This window comes from Podarcis muralis, chromosome 8 (genome assembly GCF_964188315.1).
Source record: "Podarcis muralis chromosome 8, rPodMur119.hap1.1, whole genome shotgun sequence".
Classification (NCBI taxonomy): domain Eukaryota; kingdom Metazoa; phylum Chordata; class Lepidosauria; order Squamata; family Lacertidae; genus Podarcis; species Podarcis muralis.
The window spans coordinates 21391979-21412388 of record NC_135662.1 but is presented as its reverse complement, the minus strand read 5'-3'; the positions used below and the strand labels follow the sequence as shown (position 1 = coordinate 21412388).

The window sequence follows — 20410 nt, the reverse complement described above, 5'->3', positions numbered from 1 at the left end:
TTAAGCGTTGCTAGAAGCAAGAATAGCACGTTCCTTTTCAGAAAGAAAGCTTAATCTTTCTTTCTTTTTTGCTCACAAGGCAATTCTTTCACCCTTGAGGGAGGGAGAAAGGTGGGTTCTGAAGTTCTTGTGACTTCAGAAACACTTTTCTATTAGCAGAAGGTACAGTGGTGCCTCGCAAGACGAAATTAATCCATTCCGCGAGTCTCTTCGTCTTGCGTTTTTTTCGTCTTGCGAAGCACGGCTATTAGCGGCTTAGCGGCTATTAACGGCTTAGCAGCTTTAAGAAAAAGGAAACAAACTCGCAAGAAGTCGCAAGACGTTTCGTCTTGCGAAGCAAGCCCATAGGGAAATTCGTCTTGCGGAACGACTCAAAAAATGGAAAACCCTTTCGTCTAGCGAGTTTTTCATCTTGTGAGGCGTTCGTCTTGCGGGGCACCACTGTACAGTGCACCACAGGGCACTGTACTTTTTAGAAGTGGCCTGATGGCCCACATTAGACCAGTATGCCAAGAGGTTATCCACCATTGACTTAATTGGTCATACACAACACTCCACTAGTTTTGCTTCAATGAACATAATGAAACATTAAGTTTAAGGCAAGTTCTCATCTTAATTTCTGACATGGGAAATTCACCACATGATATATGGCTTTTTACCTTCATTTTTGTGTGGTAAACATAACTTTGTAATGCATAATGACCTCTCAGGTATTCCTGGAAAACTACCAGGGTTCTCCAGAAACCCTCTCAGATCTTGTATAATGACATATGTATAACGAATGTGTGCTGCTTTAATAGTTCATATTGTGATGACTTTTCCATCTAAAACATGACTTCAGGATCTGGCCTTGGAGGTGCAAAAATGAGTAGGTTTCCCACTCATTTCAAGCCGTGAGTATGTATAGACAATACTCACAGGTCAAGTCTCAATTTGAGCCCTATTGGTGGTTTAGGGTAGTTCCATCACCCAAGTCAATATTTATCAAGGAAAGTGTGCACTGAAATTTAGTTTGGGACTGAAAAATTGCATTTGCTTTGTTTCTTTTTTAGGATTAGAACTCAGTACCCATTAAACCATAATTGAAGAGGCATTTAAAACATGCTGATGTGGTTTGTGTTCCTATCGCATCCCACATTTAGGCAAACACCTGAAATGCTGACTCAGAACTGGAATGAACCTGAGCTCCTCAGCAGTAATGAACTGTTTGTATTTGTGGGTGGATAAAAATCAGCGTGTTTTTTTATTTAAAAAATCACATATATTTGTGTTGACCTATTTTATACAAACATTATTTGAGAGGATAGGAGCAAATATTAAAGAAAGTGTCGTGCCCATTTACAAGTCAAATATCACCCCCATTTACGTAGAGTACTACGTGTGGTAACTTTTTAAAATTCAAATGAGAAACATGGGCAGCAATGCATGCAAAATGTTCATTCATTGTAGTAAACTACAAAAATATTGCTTTTATGCAATGAGAATGCTATTGTAGAATTTTAAAAGGCACAGAAATAAAAGACTCGGGATTGGAGTTATTTAAACAAACTTGCTAGGATATAGTAGATGATTAAAATACAATCTATAATTACATTACGCTGGTATCAGGTAAGGATAAAAGCCTATAAATACACTGGGGTCAGGGTAAGCATAAAAAATGAAACAGTTATTTGAATAATCTGAGATCAAGTTGCAGTAATTAAAAATGAATGTATTATTCAAATGAAGGAATTAGGTTACAACACTTCTCATGAAAATATTATTGTGACAGGCAGAAATAAGTTTGAAATGGGTTTAATACAATTTTTGGAGAAGGAATATAATGACTTATATGTGGTAGGAACAGGAGTAAGCAATTACTCCACATCAGAGTATCTTTGGCTAGCTCATACACACCTTCAAACATACATTGGCTGCTCACTTTTTCAAGACCTTGTCCACGAGGATCACACCATCATTTTTATCTTCTGAAGAATTCTACATCTTCCAGCTTCCCCAATTAATTCATGAAGTATTAACTTGATGTGACTGCTCACAGCAAGTAAGGAAGTGAACAGTTACTGGAACAGTGTGGTTCTTCAGGGCCCAGCTAAATAGGATGTTAAATCATAGAATTGTAGATGTGGAAGGGACCACCAGGGTCATCTAGTCCAACCCCCTGCATGAAACTTTTCCCCATGTGGGGCTTGAACCCCTGATTCTGAGTTTAAGAATCTCATGCTCTACGAACTAAGCTTTAAATGTGTATTTGCATGTAACGTGCACATTTTAAAAAGAACGCAAATAGCATCTGTAGTGCTGGAACACAGGAAACTGCCTAATACCAAGTCGCATCACTGTAGCTCATTATTGTCTGCAGTGACAGGCAATGGCAGTCCTGTGTTGCAGAGAGCATATATTCCAGGTCCTACCTGGGACCTTTTGCGTGTTGAGGCCCCCCAGGACACCCCCAAATAAAGACACAATTCACACCACATTTTTGTTTTGGTTTTTGGCATAATTTTGGCCCCAACTTTATTGAATTACAGTATGTGAGTGGTTGCTTAGGCATTGGTTAGCAACTATCTGTTCCCACATGGAGGTAGGAACAGAACTGACAACAGCAAGCCTGCGGAATTCAGTAAGGGTAAACATTTTTGGGGAGAGAATAGAGCTGGGTGCCAGGCTCTCACCTCTCCCCAAATGCTCCCAGGGGCTCTTGCGTGGCCCTAGCCCCTTGCCAGGGGTTTGGACAAAAGCATGGCGAGCCCCTGGATTCCTTTAACAGAATACCCTTGCAGCAGCAGCATTGGAGGGGCAGGCACAGCCAACCACATCCCCTCCACCAACCAAAATTAACCAATGCCTAACCTTACAAGTTGTGACGATTTGCTACGCAGTAGGCAAAACCCAAATGGCACCAGCCAATCGGCCAAATGGTAAAAAATCCTACCAGGCCCCTTGTCCAAAGCAGATGACCCCATGACAGGCATAGCAAGGTCAGCACGAACAAACCCTAAATATTAGGGAGGGTGGGCGGTGCCAGAATGAGTAGGTTTCCCACTCATTTCAAGCTGTGAGTGCATATATAGACATTAGTCACAGGTGTGCGCAGGGAAAAGAGGAAGCTCAACGCTGCGCACAGGGAATAAATAGCACCCCCATCAATCAAACAATTTTGCAACATTAAATTCTCCCTAGCAACAATTGGAGATGCCCTATCAAATTCGTGGCCATCCATACTAACTCGCCCAGCAACAGGGGATGTCATGGTTGCCCCCACCGCAACATGTGCTCTCCATGAAGGAGAACCCGCTTTGTGTGAAAAACAGAGGCTCTAGCACTCGACCTAAGCCATCAGGCAGTGGTTATTGATCAATAAAATGGTTAGCATGGTTGGAAGCCTGCCTCTCCTGTCCTGGGGGGCAGGGGGACATCTCTGCCACTAGACAACAAGGAAGGGGCTGGGAAAGTGACATAGAATCATAGAATTGTAGATTTGGAAGGGACCCCAAGGGTTATCTAGTCCAACCCCATACAATGCAGGAATCATCATGATACTTTTATTCACAGGATAGTCACATCTGAAATTGGTATTTTATCTTCTTGCCTAGTACAATGGGGTGGGGGCAGTTTCTGAAGCATATTAGTTTTAAATATTAACATTTTTTAAATTCACAAAATGGCACAAGCATGGTATGTGGGGAGTTGCTTATTTCTAGTGAGAGCGCTAACCTGTAATAAAAATTATGGCACAATCTGGAAGTGAAGAAGAACCACATTTTTCTGGCAATGCAATATTGATTGCTTACGTATCGGGAAAATATAGTGTCCCTGCAGCAGAGGTTTCCTGGAGAAAAATAGAAAAATGGGCAGCAAGCATGAGGGCCAAACTACATGCTATGTGTGGGTTGTGTAATATGTCTTCCAGTGTTTATGTAACTGGAACAAAGTATGGGGAGCAGAAATCACAGCTAGTTTGTTCATAGCTATCGAGGGGATAATAAAGGAGTTTTTACCTGCAACTTTCCCTTGTCAGGCAAAGAGCACTTTGGGTGTGTTTGTGCAATTTTCACATCAGGAAAACAGCTCGGGTGGAAAGGGTTATGAAACCCCTTCTTTCCCCCAGTGTTCTGAAAAGATGCATTTCAGTTAAAAATAAAACCAGGATCTCCCACGAGACAGGTAGTTTGACTCTTAACCATGCCATACAGTGCTAAGCCCAAACCGTGGTTTAGCCTGAAAGGGTAAGTGTGTGGGCTCTCAGAATGGAGATGGAGGCCAAGTCTTGGTTACACCTGATGGTTTGCCTGGAGAGAGCTAAGTCAAGAGTCTGGGCTCGGCAAACACAGTCAGCTAAGTCATAGCTTAGCGCAGCAACCAAATGATCAGAGAAGAGCAAAATGGCCATGAACTTATCTCAGGGAGTCCTCACATTTGCTCATTCACATTAAGGCTTTTCTTTGTTTTCTCAGAAATTAGTTCCTGTCAAGTTTGAGTGAGAGTGTGGGATTGCAACCTAACAGGGAAATAACATTGCATGTCTACTCAGAAGTAAGGATGAGGGAGACATTAAAGTCATTTCACAACCTAAGGCATATTTACCAAATCTGCACTTTTTGAAACAACATGGAAACCCAAACACAGCCATCCTCCAAAATTTGCATTCTTCCAAATTTTGCAGTGGAGTTCCCCGACTAAATTATGTAAACAAAATGCATATACAGGGGTAAAGTGTGCAAGAAATGCATAAGATTAGTTTAAAAAAACAACATTAAAAATTCATTATAATAGTGGAAATTCCTTTCAAAATTTATAGGCAAAACTGCATACAAAACTGTTTTGGGAGAAATTTGCACTAAAATATTGATGAATTTTCAAGGAGGATTTTTTTTTATAAAGGCCACTTGTTGCAGAAATGTTAGAGAAGTGAAGTTAAGATAAGAAAAAATGAGAAACTTGGGCAACAAAAATTGACATATTTGTCCATCTTAATTCTGAAGCGAGACCTACTGACTTCAGTGGGCCTTATTTCCAGGTATTTCTAAGCTATTTATCAGCAAAAGGCACAATTCAACAAAAATAAAGAAAGCCCAATAAAGTTCAGGAGAAAAAACGGAGGTATGCTGTTTACTCCTGTTGAGACTATAAAGTGCTTAACTTTGGACTGTGCCCTGTGTATTTAACACTATTAAAATGCATATCCTTATTCATAGGCATACTGCATTTAAGCATCCAAATAATCATTATGCTAATGGATGTACAATGGCTAGATTTTTTAAAAAATCCGCCTTCTAACCTGTTTAAATGTCTTTGTCATTGTTACTACTGAATGCACAGAATAAATGTGAAAAAATGTTATAAGCATTGTTACTCATGTCTGTGGAAAATGCACATTCCCTTACAACCACCAGCCTCAGCTGATCCCTGATTGAAACTAATCACAGTGTTACCAGTTTAATTAACTTGTGCTGCTGTCTTGTCCCCATAGAAATAAAGAGTTCTCCTGTTAGCTAGACTTCATTCATAAGATTTCTTGTCAGGAAGCACCAGCGTTTTTCACAACTTAAATGCAAACTGCAGACACATGGCAGGTGTGGTTATAGAACAATATTGTCTAAAACAAATATTTTGTTGGGCAATTTGAAACCAAGTCCCTTTCACTTTAATTTACTTTCCTTCTAAATGTGAGGACAGCACTTTACATCAGCTGAAAGGAATACTAATCAGTTAATATATGGAAACTCAGAAAAAGCGAAGTATTTTGTGTGTGTGTGATTAATGAAATCAACATGTAAGATTACAAAAGTGAGAGGGGATTTGTCACTAGAGCAAACATCACAAAATATTACACCTGCGATCCATAATTTGGATTCAAGGCGACTTAATTCCAGTGGCACTAATTCTGCAATCCTTTATCTACTTACCTAGAAATCAGTCCCACCTTTTTAAAAAATGCATAGGGTTGTTAGCCATTTAGAATTCAAATACTATGGAACAAATGTTCCCTCATTCCTCTTGGACTTCCGATTGAGGGAATGCCAAATCATATGATCAATGGATTAAATATTCAGCCAGATAATAAATGAATGCTAAAAATGGAACTTTTTATGATTGGAAAGAAATATACACTGGACCTGTGGGTTAAATTCTTCTGAAATGTCCAGCTGTTGCTGTTTTTGAAGACAAAGTAGTGAGTTACACGGCCAAGTGCTCAGATTAAATGAAGATGTTTATCCCTTGCTCTCCCTTGCAGGCAGTCTTTTCACACTCAGCTGTGAGTAAACTGTGGGGCTTCCTTAGGAATTAAGGTGCATGGGTTTGCACTGTGTTGCAAGAAAAATATACAGTGGTGCCTCGCAAGACGAAATTAATTCGTTCCACGAGTTTTGTCGTCTTGCGATTTTTTTCGTCTTGCGAAGCACGGTGTCAGGAAAGTTTTGGAAAAGCTTCAAAAATCACCAAAGTCTTTAAAAACCTCAAAAAAGGCTACCACACCACGTTCTATGAGTTGCTCCTCAAAGTCAAGTCGCAACTGTATTAACGGTGTTAAGAAAAAGGAAACAAACTTGCAAGACGTTTCCGTCTTGCGAAGCAAGCCCATAGGGAAAATTGTCTTGCGAAGCAGCTCAAAAAACAAAAAAACCCTTTCGTCTAGCGAGTTTTTTGTCTTGCGAGGCATTCGTCTTGCGAGGTACCACTGTATCCCCCACCCAGAAGGTAAAGGTAAAGGAACCCCTGACTATTAGGTCCAGTTGCGGACGACTCTGGGGTTGTGGCGCTCATCTCGCTTTGTTGGCCGAGGGAGCAGGCGTACAGCTTCCGGGTCATGTGACCAGCATGACTAAGCCGCTTGTGCTTTCGAACTGCTAGGTTGGCAGGCACAGGGACTGAGCGATGGGAACTCACCCCGTCGCCGGGATTCGAACCGCCAACCTTCTGATCGGCAAGCCCTAAGCTTTGTGGTTTAACCCACAGCGCCACCCGCGTCCCTGCTCAGAAGAGGGGCCCCAAATCCAACAGGGCTTAGTAAAGTGTTCGAAGGATCGCTGCCTGAATAAAATAGACAAAAGCTTTTGTTTGACTTGACCTCTTAGCCATGTAACCCAGTAGCCTGCCTTGAAAAGTAGTCAGAGCTGGAAATCAGTCCAGAGATCACTGAATGAAATTATACTTTTGACATAAATAAAATAATACATTAGGCCATCTTGAGGGAGGAGGTGGGCACGAAGCCATTAAATCAGGGTCAAAAAATAAATAAATACCCAGCTGCTCCATGGATACAGGAAAATAAGATTTTTATCCACCTTGGTTCTTTTTGTAATACTTTAATAACCCCCAGGCTAATATTCCCCCTATTACGACATCTTAGCAGCAACACACCTCTGACACTTTGTTAGCACAGGCTGTTGCCTTAAGCACACTGACTTAAAGGAAAGTCCATCTGAAAGCCACTGCAACTTACTTCCAAGTAAATGAGTTTAAGGCTGACATGTTATCCTGCTGGAATCTTGAGGCTTGTAGTTGAGATTCATTTTGATTAAATGTGCTAGTAAAGCAAACAAACAAGTAATCAGCCCTGGGATTTTTAAAAATTTTTTTAGTACATACGGATCTGCAAGAGTGCTTAATTAGACTCTGAAATCTCTCACTTTTATCAACTGTATGGGCAACAAAGTAAACGTTCAGTGTAGTGTTAAATTAAATAAATAATAGCTTCTCTCTCCGTTTTCATACCAGAAGCACTCATGCTATGCATAGGATGCCATCTGCAGGCAATCCGGTTATTTTTCTCTCTCCAAATGTTGGTTGTTGTGTTATAAACGGAGAGCATTTCCCCCGATGTTGACTGCTTGAAAGTCCTTGCTAAACTCTGAATATATGCAAATTGATTATAAGGAAAAGAGCAAAAATCAAATTATTCTTATTAGCCCATCAAAGCAATGTATTATTTTCATTTAACAACTTAACCCTCACACCGTTTCGGGAGGTGGGGGTGTTAAAACAAACAAACAAAGCAACTGGTCAGGGAGTAATTTGGGAGATTATATCTCCACCAGTCTACAGACCCCCAAACTGTATTTCCAGACATCCTGCAATTTTTGGAAGTTGAAGAAGATGATGACTTCGTTCTGACAGCTTAACTGCTATTTTTTGTGCGGCTATCAAATGCTTTATCTTTGAAAAGTTAATGTAAGGAGAAATAAACCCTCCCCTGCACCATCTGGCTGGTTTTGCTGCACATGGGACAAACTGTGTTTTTGGCAGGGATTCGCTCCATGTTGGAGAGCTATAGCACCAGCAAACGCAAATCATTGATTAATTTATGCTATCAGTAAAGCTAGAAAAGAAAAAAAGGGGGGAGGGGGGAGGAAGCCACCTCACTGTCATGCTAAAAAAACATTGCTTCTTTTCAGCACCTCTGCTTCCATATGGATGCCAATTTCCTCCTCACTTTCCCTCCCCCTGTAAAGAAAACTTGAACTTCAGGAAGCATAAATTAAAGGATTTGATGGACACAGGCAGCGTGCTGCACACAGGGCAATAATACCTTGTACAGCTTCAAAGGCACACATGTGTACACTTAACAGTTCGTAAAATTCCATTGTGGCTCATCAGAATGAATGGCTGCATTCACACTGTCCCCCCGTGGAACAAGAGCTGACCCTTTGAGGTATATGTTCAAGGCAGAACTGCCTTTCCTGATGCTCACTGCCTGCCTGAAATGTCGTACAGAAAGCCTGGAATATAAACTCCTGAAATAATATCCTTGGGACATGAAAAAGGATGAATTATTTGAAGCAGACGGTGCAGGGAATTCTGGATCCCGTATACTTAAGTTCACCAAAATTGTAGCCATGCCGTTTTCCTATTTCTGTTACACCGTATTACATTAGGTTGCCAGAAATACATTTAAGTTGTAATATAAAATAGTTGTGAAACAGAAGAGTGAGTTTTGGAACAGAGGGAAAAAACAACAACACCCACATACCCCACAAGAAGGATGGGGAGGGAAGAAGATGGCGGTTCACAGAATCAAGGCCAGCACAAGCATTTAAAGAGAAGTGTTTGCCTATGGGAGCACCCTTCCTTGAATGCCTGAAACCCTTAATTAACCTCTTCTGCCAATTATTCCCCCCTCCTCCTGCCCAAACCCCCTTCCCTTACCCACTGCTTCCAGCCCCGTAAGATTTCACATCCATGCTGTTGAGGCAGACGTGTCCAAAGCCCAAACCTTGACGGGAGAGGAACAAGCAGACAGAAAGTTCAATTATTCAAATCCCCATTCAGCCATGAAGTCAGCTGGGTGACCATGGGCCAGTCGCTGTCTCTCAGCCGAACCTACCTCACAGGGCTGTTGTCAAGATAAAATGGAAGCATGTGCATCGCCTCAAGCTCCTTGAAGGGGTGTAAATTAATTAATTTAAATTAATGTAAATTTATTTATTCTTAAATAAATAAATTAAAGTAAATTTAAATTAAATAAAATAAATAAATTAAAGTAAATTTATTTATTCTTAAATTTACAAAGGGGTGTACATTAATTAATTTAAGGGGTGTAAATTAATTAATTAATTAAAATTTTTGGCATCCAAAATTTTTGATGATTTGAAATTAATAATAAAGATTTGTAGGGAATGAGCCTCACCCACAACTCGGTTGTGCAGCGTGGTTCCTGTCGCCTGCTATACCTTTCAGACACTACAAAGGAAGGCATGTTTGACATTGGGATGCCTCCTGGCCCAACTGTGCAACACCTGTCAAAACTGCTGTGACTTGTAGATGATTAAAAACAGCTAAGAGATTATTAGACTACCCAAATGTATTTGCATCAGTGATTTTTTTTTTTTAAAAAAAAAAGATTCAATGGCATTGAAACTGACACATTTTCTGTTTCAGATTTAAAAGTGGGCAAAACTTCGCAGAGGGCAGTATAGCTTGATTCAGTTTGCCATAAACTTATAGGAATAGTTTCCCCTGCAAAATAGTTTAGTGGCATCCAACTGGAACATATGCATGGCTCAGAGGCAAATATATGGAGAACGCTAAAGCAAACAAACAGTCTGAAAAGTGGAGAACTTCCTTTTCAGACTTGTCCTTGAAGGCACCTTCTATGAGAACATTCCTGCAGAGTGACTAAAAGAGAAGTGTTGATATAATGAGAAGACTACAGTGGTGCCTCGGGATGCGAACGGGATCCGTTCCGGAGCCCCATTCGCATCCCGAATGGAACGCAAGACGTGACGGCGCGTGTGTGCATGCTGCGTTTCACAATTCTGCGCATGCGCATGATGTCATTTTGAGCATCTACGCATGCACAAGCGGCGAAACCCGGAAGTAACGTGCTCCGTTACTTCTGGGTTGCCGTGGAGTGCAACTCGAATGCGCTCAACCCGAAGCACATTCAACTCGAGGTATGACTGTACAGTGTTGTTGTTTTTCTCCCTTAAGAAGCATATTTTGTACTCGGGAAATAAATACCACCCAGCAAGGGAAGTTAAGGGTATATACTATACCACCTATTAGTTATAATCAGATCGGATCGTTGAACGGATTATTCGTAACATGCCAGTATCTTACATAGTTGCTAGAGATTTTCCCCCGTCTGCTCCTGCATCGTGATGAAGAATGGTATTTTAATAGGCAGATGGTAGAGACAATTACAGTTTGGGGCTCAGCTGGGAGTTACGTCAGTTTATTGCAAATTATTAGTTGATAAATGCTTCTGTTTACAAGCAAAGTCTTAAGCAGCTTTATAATCAGTTTATCAGCTGCAGCCTGATTTTTGACAGCTTGCCTGAAGGGGGTATGCAAACACATTTTCCTTGGTCATTTACAAATCCTGCTGACCATGCAGGGATTCAGCTAGGCAGCCCCTGTGCACCTGTAGATTGCTTAGTGTATGCTGTTCATCGTAATAAAGGTTGTTTCAGGAGATGTTGGAGGAAGAATAAAGCCAAATCTGCTTGGTGCGGCACAAAATCTGACGAGAGAGGCATCCCTTTCTTCGTATCAGATGCTTATAACTTACAGTTTTAAGTAGAAAATGCCTGATTGGTGCGAAAAACATTTGTTTCAGTCTAATTAATTCTTGCACAGGAAAGATCTGTGGTGTGCATGGAAACCTCCCATGTTCCTAAGTGCTTCCATGTTTATTTTGATAAATATAGATTCCTTTGCCCTCTTTGTTTAAATGCATGGGCCAACCCAAGGGCACAGTTAGTGACGTTTTCCTTCCAGGCATTGTAAAAAATGTATTTCCAATATGGAAGAGGGTACAGGTGTACAGGACTCTTGAGAGTCCCATGGACTGCAATAAGATCAAACCTATCCATTCTGAAGGAAATCAGCCCTGAGTGCTCACTGGAAGGACAGATCGTGAAGCTGAGGCTCCAGTACTTTGGCCACCTCATGAGAAGAGAAGACTCCCTGGAAAAGACTCTGATGTTGGGAAAGATGGAGGGCACAAGGAGAAGGGGACGACAGAGGACGAGATGGTTGGATAGTGTTCTCAAAGCTACCTGCATGAGTTTGACCAAACTGCGGGAGGCAGTGGAAGACAGAAGTGCCTGGCGTGCTCTGGTCCATGGGGTCACGAAGAGTCGGACACGACTAAACAACTAAACAACAACACAGGTGTAATGACAAATGTGGACACTTTGGGCACACCTATATAAAAACAATCCAAGTATTTGGTTATCAAAGTGCCTGGAACCTGAGTTCTAAACCCCAGCAGTTGCTATTTAATCCACACTTGCAAGAAATCATGCCAACCCAGCCCAAGGATGTAATGAAAAACACTTCCTTCAGCATAGTTGTGGTATCAGGGGTGGGGAAGCTGTAGCTGCCGGACTACAGTCCCCATGATCTCTGACCACTGGCCACGCTGGCTGGGGCTGATGGGAGTTGGAGTCTAACAACATCTGGAGGGCCAACCCTGAGTTAGATAAATGAAGAAAGCTACATCTTCTGACTGTTTGCAGAACAAGGTCACTTTTAAATCCCAACCAGGAGGCCTAAATTTGGAAGACGTAGGAGGATTTCGGCCCTTGAATTCAGCTGCTTAAAAGCAAAGGTTGATATTTGTGCCAAATATTTAATAGTTTTGTAGTCTGGACACTGGTCCTCTAGGAGAGATTTCACACCAGACTTTATTTTATTTTATTTTTACAACCTCCTAATAGAAAGATGTGTATTGACTCCGATTAGCTCAGGATTTGAACTAAGGTCCCAGAAGGAAACTTATAAGCCTCTTAAGATGCACAGAACTTCTAAGAATAGGAGTTTAACTATCTCCCCCTGTGGTAAATAAGCTGTGACAGCTCAATCAAGGGGGAAAGGCAAATAAAATTTATCACATTATTTTTTTCCCTGCGAATTCTTTATTCCCTTCTTCTGAGCACTGATGTAGTTTATGTCTCTATCTAGTGGAACTTTACATTAATTACTACACTCCAGCACTCACATGAAAGACACAGACTCAAATCCTTATAATCATAAAAGATAGCCTGCCAACTAGGTTAGAAGACACGTGGCAAGATACTTTGGTTCCTCTTTAGCGACGGGCAACTTCCACTCATTTTGTCAAGCTGCTTTTCAGTATTATGCACGAAGGGTTTCTGGGCAGTGGTAAGATGTACCTTTCTCAACAGGCAACCCTTTGCATCCAAACAAAGAACTTGTAAAATGACAAATACAAGACTTTTGTGTTTTCTTAGCCACGTGCGGCTGTTTGAAAAAAAACAGATTACTGAATTAATTCTATTCTCTCTCTTCTTGTAAAAAAAATCAAGGTCATGATCCAGAGATGCATGTGTGAGAGTTCTGAACATGCCATGGCTGTTTTGTTTACCTTTGCTGAATTGTAGCACTACATGTCATATTGCTGTTCAAACTTGCACCAACCATGTCTGTGTGAGTAACACTTGAGATGTTGTTTGGAGGACTTTCTGCTCAGGAAACAAGCTACCGTAAATCCCTGATGGCCTGCGCCCAGTCCCTTGCATGCAAGCAAGCATCTTCCTGGTTTTGAGGCCCAGTGTGCTTGCTTGACTGCCTTGCTAATGACCTGAAAACTGGTAGCACAGAAGAGCCCACATCCACACACAAAATAAGAAAAGGCAGCTTGTTCTCTTAATGTGTGAATGCATGGTTGAGTATTTATAGTGCGAAGAATAAAAATGGAGTTTTTCTACCTCAAAGGTGATCAGCACAGTAAGAGTGAATCCATTCTACAATACTATGTTGCGTGGACCTTTTCATCTTGCTTCACACATGCGTAATAAATATATTTCCATTACAGTATACTAATAAATATATTGGATTTGTCATCGGGCATGTGAGAGACAAATGGCGCTGTGCTGGACAGAGCATAATCATACCTGTTTCTACATTGCCTGCCACTAAAAGGTGGTAGAGTTTGTATATGCAGGAGCTAAGATTAGAGGTTGAGTATCATTTGACAACATCCTTTGATCGTAAACAAGGAAAAATTACTGGGAAATTATGGGATATCATCTCATTAATCCTAATGTAATACAGCAAACCCTCTCCATTAATTTCATAGAAGTGTGAATTTACATGAACTGTTGCTGATATTCTCTATGTGAATGGGCCATTCAGATAAATATATGGAGGAGGGGGGAAACAGATGTCCCATGGAATATTTAGGAGGTACATATACAAGTGAAAAATGTTGAGAATTGTTTAGCAACAGGAAAGACTGTTCACAAAATGCCTTTGATTTATTGCTGTGTATGGTGCAGATCCCTATCATTTTTTTTCTTACATTATTTTATTCAAAAACTTGTATAAACCATGAGTTGGCATGTTGGAGAATACTGAAAAGGCATTAATCAACCCAAATAAACAAGTGCACAGATCTATCTAACAACTGTGAAGTAGTTAATAAATTTTTAAGCAATTTTATTATAGAAAGAAGGTCTAAAAGAGTAGTGCTTAATTATCTGGACTCCTCTGCGCTGGGCTCCCTTTTGATTGTATTAATGAAGCAGCTGGCCCATTGTTTCTCTTTAATTCCTCTATTGTTTTAAGAATATGTCAAAGCTCTTTATTCTTTTATCAGGTACTGTGCAGAAGGAACCACACAATACCTCATATTCCTACTGTATTTGCAAATGCACAAAGAAACCTCCAAAGCATTTTTCAAAAAAGGGGCACACATAATTTATAAGTTCTATTCCTTGCACTACTCTACTGTCAAGAATTTCAACAGTATTGGATTTGAATTTATTATATTTCCCCCCCCCCCCTTATTAAACAGTGTGGCTACATATAGATATACGCTCTCTGTTAATGTCAAAACCCGGCGATCCGGACTTGCACCTAGTAGGTATTAACTGGGATGTTCTTTGGCACGGGGACATTGTTCTAGCTAGTCCAGAGAATGCACTCACCTCCCCATGGGAAATATCTGATTGTGGGTTTGTGAATTCCCTTTAAATACTTTAAAAGGCGCGAATGCAAATAAACATATTATTCTCAGGGCTGCTTTTTTTAAAAAAAATATTTTTCACAAAATAGAAGCTATTAATTCAGATTGCAGTGAGTCTGGCTGTGCTTGGGTGTCATTTTAAGTCTGTAGACTAATGCAAGTTGTTGATTCAATGAGCTCCGATACTCTTCTGACCCTCCTTCACAAAAACATATGTACACAGGAAATGGACACTTCTGCTTCTACCGCAGTGACAGTCGAAGGCATTACACACACAAATTAGAAGCAGAAGGGAGGAGGGAGGAATCTGCATAACTTGGTTGCGCAGTGGGCTGTTTGCTGAGAATGGATATCAACCAAACTGAATTTCAAGAGCAACTTTTTCTTGGTAAACATCTATACATCGTATGCCCACATGGCAAGAGTCCCATTTCAAATAGCATATCAAAGCACGGTTTGAGGGTGGAGCGTGAATTCATACAACCATCAAGACAGAAGAGATCCAGAGCTGACTCTGTCTCTAAGATACCCGAATTCCAGGAAAGCGGGTCTGTCTTGTATTTTGCCACTGCCTTTGTCTTAGGAGGGAAGTTAAACTATTTTAAGCAATTCCCCCTGGAATGCCGGTGCTGATAAAAGCAATAGACGGACTAATCGGAAGCCATATGGCACTACTGATTTTGAAGGGAAACTTCCCAACTGGAGACAGCAGGGAATGCTCTTTTAAAAAGCAATAACTGTATGCAGCCCTTGCATTCTGGATTACTCTTAAAGCAAGCAAATAGTATCAAAATTGCAAATACAGGTGAATTGTTTCAATAAATTATCTGTCGGAATTAATTGCAAATGAGGGAGGAGGCATTGTCAGAATAGGTTCTTGTTTTTGTTTGCAACCATGTTTTTTACATCGTCCTTGTCATCGTCCAGTGACTGCAAACAGAATACAGTGGTACCTCGGGTTAAGTACTTAATTTGTTCCGGAGGTCTGTACTTAACCTGAAATTGTTCTTAACCTGAAGCACCACTTTAGCTAATGGAGCCTCCTGCTGCTGCCACACCGCCGGAGCACAATTTCTGTTCTCATCCTGAAGCAAAGTTCTTAACCTGAAGCACTATTTCTGAGTTAGCGGAGTCTGTAACCTGAAGTGTATGTAACCCGAGGTACCACTGTACTTCTGGTCCGTACTTTATTCCACACACAGTTTTGCACGTGCTGCTGTGCAAGCAGCCTTCCTTGTGGAGTCCATTGTTGGGGCCAGCACTGCGTGATGGTTGTACAGGCAAGATGGACCCAACTTAGATGTCATGGGGGAAAACCTTTTCTTGTGCAAAATGCACCTCCCATCCCTGTAAGAGAAGCCTCTGAACTGGGCACAAGATGTGAAAATGAGGACCAATGAGTACATCTTATCTGCCAGTTCAGACACGTCATGGTGAACTGAACCCTGAAATGACAATCTTTTTGCATTTTGTCATGTTGTTGCACCCCTTTGAACTGTGCTGCATCACAAAGGTTGGAACTGCTGCAGAACTGTGTAGTGTTGCTTCACACAAACCACTAGCCACCTGGAGCTATGCCCATAACTTGCAGTTTGAGAAGCAACCAGGCCACAGTGTAAACTAAGCTGTCCTTTTCTAATGTGTTTTGGATCAGAATGTGCATATTTCTCTATCTCTTGAGTAAGGGTTTCATTGCCTCCATTTCCCACATATATATATTTTGCTGAGCCAGGTTCCCATTTTGAAGAGCCCAGGAATAGTTCTGTGGTTTACAGCTATCTCCTGCTTGCATCTTCTTGTTACCAAAAAAAAAAAGAAAAAAGAAATCTGCATCTCATAGATTGTTTTGTTTTTTTGCAGTGCATTGTATAGTTATTAACCAGAGTTTTTGCCATTGTGAGGAGCCATGGATTTCAGCTAGCAGGGCTGAAGTTATGTGCTTTTGCATGAGATACATTTTTTTTAAAAAAATGATATTTATTAAAGGTTTAACAGTTACAGAAAAAAGAAAAAAGACAATAAAAAGTTACAATACTTCAAAAATAAAAAACACAATAAAAAACAGTACAACAAAACAATAAGAGAAACAAAAACATTTAAAAACAAAAACATTTAAAAACACATCCAGTATTTCCATATCTTTATCTTTCATTTACTTGTTTCATCGACCTCCTCACACCTCCCTGTTTTGTATTCTAGTTCAAATAGCTATTTCAGCAAATCCTTTCCATCTTTCTCAGTTTTTGTTCTATAATTTATCTTAACACAATTTGACCTTAAATTTTACACTTTGACCCATTAACAATCCATTTTTACTTAGTTCTTTATAACCTTTCTACTAAAACCATGTAACTTCATTCCAGCATCCTTCTAGCATTCATTAATTTTACAATGTTTCTGTAAATATACTTTAATTTTTTTCCAATTTTCTTCCACCGACTCTTCTCCCTGGTCTCGGATTCTGCCAGTCATTTCCGCCAATTCCATGTAGTCCACATGAGATACATTTTTCTTATACAGTACCTTATAGGTAAGACCATACAATATAATCAAACCTTTGTCAGTGTTATAACCTAGTAACAGACTATTGAATGGTTCCAGTTGACAAGTAGGGAGTGCTTCTTTTGTTTATTATGTTTGCAAATGATGGGATCTTTTCCAATGGACTTGTTTTAATCTTAATTAGAGTTTATCGGCAAAAGTCTGCATGACATTCTGCAGGCACTGATTCCATAAATAATAAAAAAAGAATGTGGAAACATTGGCAAGATTCAGTGATATTTAAGGCAACTGATTATTGTAACAGAAGCATGAATTGCCATTTAAAAAAAAATCAAATTTGAACTGTGACTCTGTTCTTCACTTTCGGAATTTATAGTGCAAATTTGCTGCAGCTCTGACAGCAATTATGAGGGTCATTTAAAAGCTTCCTGTTAGGAACCAGATATGTTTCCACAAGAGCCCAGCTCATAAACATTACAGAAAACAGGCAGGCTGAGCCACCTTTTGTACAGATTTTTTAAAAAGTTGTTTATTCTGAAAAGGTGGTAGTTGCACTGGTGGAACACCAAAGGGGTAAAATAAACAAAGTGGGAGGAAGACAGAAGAATGGTATCCAAATATAGCACTTCCATGTGATGCAAACTGAATTAATTCCTGCCTCAAGTTTGCCAGTGCCTACTCTGAGATCATGCCCTTTGAAGCAATAAAAGCAGCAGCTGTTTCTTCCCCCCACTCCATTCCACCTGTTCCTTCCCCACCCTCATTTCCCACTTGATGACTAAAGCGGAAATACAGGAGGGACACAAATGTGTGTAGGGGGGACGACGACAGGAAGAGAACGTATAGAATAAGAATCAGAGTTGCTTCTTCCTTTCTTGTTGCTTTGGATTGTTTAAATGCACGGGAGGCGTGACCTCATGTGCCAACTCCAGCCCCGATGCCTGGTTTTCGAAATAATGGCAAAATGCTGGGCATATGGAAAGCACCAAATAAAAGAAGGATCCTAACTCAAGGAGGGTAGAATGATGTTGTGGACTGCCCTGAGGTCTGCAGGCATGTACAAATTTAATATAAATAAATAAATAAACCCAAGTAATAGGTAGGTCCTCGATGATTATATGAAACACCCAGCACAGTATGTCGAATTGTAGCTCCATGCAGACCATCATTGAGCAGCCAGGCAAAAAAAATACCACAAAAGAGGCATACAGGAGCCTCCTATTGTCTAGTGTGTGTGTGTGTGTGTGTGTGTGTGTGTGTGTGTGTGTGTCTGGTCTTTTGATTAAAACAAAAAAATTAAAAATAAACTGAAAATTCACACTGTGACAGAGCGTTCAGCCTGTGTTAGCACTGGTGTATAGCCTTTCTCTTGAGACCCAGAGTTGTACCACTTGACGAAATTCTTCACCAACAGTATAAGCTGCTGTGTGCCTTAGCATCAATATGGAAACATAACTTATTTTAGGGGAATAATTTGAAAACTTAACATCCGCGCTGTAAATGTTCAGGGCTTCATAGAGCAGGTTTTTGTCCTTATTCAGGGTTGTGTGTATTCTGTGCATGAAAGAAACATCATAATTCAGCAATTACAGTAAATGATTTGAAGTAACTAAATTGTCAGCATTTTCTTATTCTGCATTTTTTCCCCTGCTTTCAAGACTTCCCTAAGAATTTGGCTCCTCACCCCCACCCCCAGCAATAAATTGCCACTGTGAAAGTAGCTTTCGGTACTTGGAGTGCTCAAAATCTTTGGATTATAATGGTTATAATACATTTGGTTCCAGTAGTTGTGGCCAAATCCTGCTGCATTCCTAGCAAAGAGTGAATGTGAAAGAACTTTTTTTCTGCTTTGAAACTTCTGCATCACTTTGTGGTCTAGGAGCCCTGCCTTGGTTTCCCCCTCTCAAACATATTGTGAGTGATGCTGTTTTGTTTTCTCATCTTTGAAAGCTAATAGGACTGGATTAATTAATTGTCCAAGATTCCTCCAAAACAATGTCCTAATTCTTCTATTTAGCTGTTGCATATCATACACTGTTGTTATCTCTTCCACCAGATTTTTGCAACAAGTTGTTTTAAAACTGTAATCTCTTTGAGGAAGGGGGGGGGGATGAAGTGTAGTTGAAAAGGCAGTTATGCTGAAAGATAAACACAGCAATATTACTTATCAAAATGGGTACCCGGTTGTGTTTGTCTGTGTGTGCCTTTTTTCTTGCCTAATTAATACAGCATATAGCTTTTGCTATATATACAAAACCTATAACAGAAAAAAAGCTTTATAACATGTAAAGTATGTGACATTATTTTAGCCATAACTGTACTGGATATGTATCTAGGCCTGAGAGTAGAGATAAGACAAATATAAGTGCTCTGCCTGTCTAAACATGTTAAATAAATGAGCATTCACTATCACATTCAAATACATTAGTGCATTACTTGCATAGTTAATTTTCTTTTTAATGCTTTCCCACGTGACACTTGCAGCACAGAGCTATAGTATATCTCACTCTTTGAAGAAAGTTTTCCTTTTAAGCCAAGCTCCACTGTTTGAATAGGGCTTTATGAAACACATCTTTGGCATATCTGAACAGGAAGTTCAGTGGGCATTGGGACAGCCAGTGCAATGATGCATGTATATTATTGCATAAAGGATTCCCCCCTGGAGACAGATGGCAGCAAATCCCAGCAAGCATTAAAAATGACTTTATGAGGGTATCTGAACCATGTTTTGCATTGGGGTATTATTTGTTTGCTTATGGATAGTCCCTTGGAATGCACAAATATTTTCCTTAATACATGCGTACACAGATAGTAATATGGTTTGTGGAATGGAGAGGAAGTTGAACAAAAAGTCTGGATAGCAAACAATGAAAACAAATATATATCTATACTGACATTCTAGGAATGTCCACTTTCTTCAAGAAGTAGTGCTGTGTTTGAGACAATGGATTGCAGAAGAGTTAAAGAGGTGTTGCCTACCATTCATCTGCGGTATTGCTTGTGCAGCTTCTGGCGATGTTTTCAGCATGGCTGCCTCAAAGCATGGCACAACACTCCCGTAAAAACAGAAAGAGAGCCTTAAAGGCAAAGGGTTTCCATCTTTCCCCAGCAAAATGCAGCTCCCCTAAGCAGAACACGGTGCTGCACAATATAACGTTTGCCCGTTAAGCATTTCTGTCTTTGTGTATGTTTTCTGCACAGGAGGCCAGCTTTGGTGCACGACGACAAAAGCCATTGCCGAGGGTGAAGAGCTCATTGCCTTCGTTGTGGATTTTGACTCAAGGCTACAAGCTGCCAGTCAGATGACTCTTACCGAGGGGATGTATCCTGCTCGATTGTTGGACTCGATACAATTGCTCCCTCAACAAGCCGCTATGGCATCCATTTTGCCTACAGCTATTGTCAACAGTGAGTGCTCTAGTACATTGCTATATTCTTACCACATCACATTAACAACACCTATCTGTTGGGCTT

At 40.4% G+C, this 20410-nt stretch overlaps 1 protein-coding gene across 2 annotated transcripts in view; it reads left to right on the top strand.

Moving 5' to 3' along the window:
• ZFPM2 (zinc finger protein, FOG family member 2) overlaps positions 1 to 20410 on the top strand; it is a 321202-nt gene that overhangs the window by 294386 nt on the left and 6406 nt on the right. For both annotated transcript variants that reach the window (XM_077932770.1, XM_077932771.1), the window contains one exon: positions 20138 to 20344. In XM_077932770.1, the coding sequence (XP_077788896.1) occupies positions 20138 to 20344 (207 nt within the window). The remainder of the gene's footprint in view (positions 1 to 20137; positions 20345 to 20410) is intronic.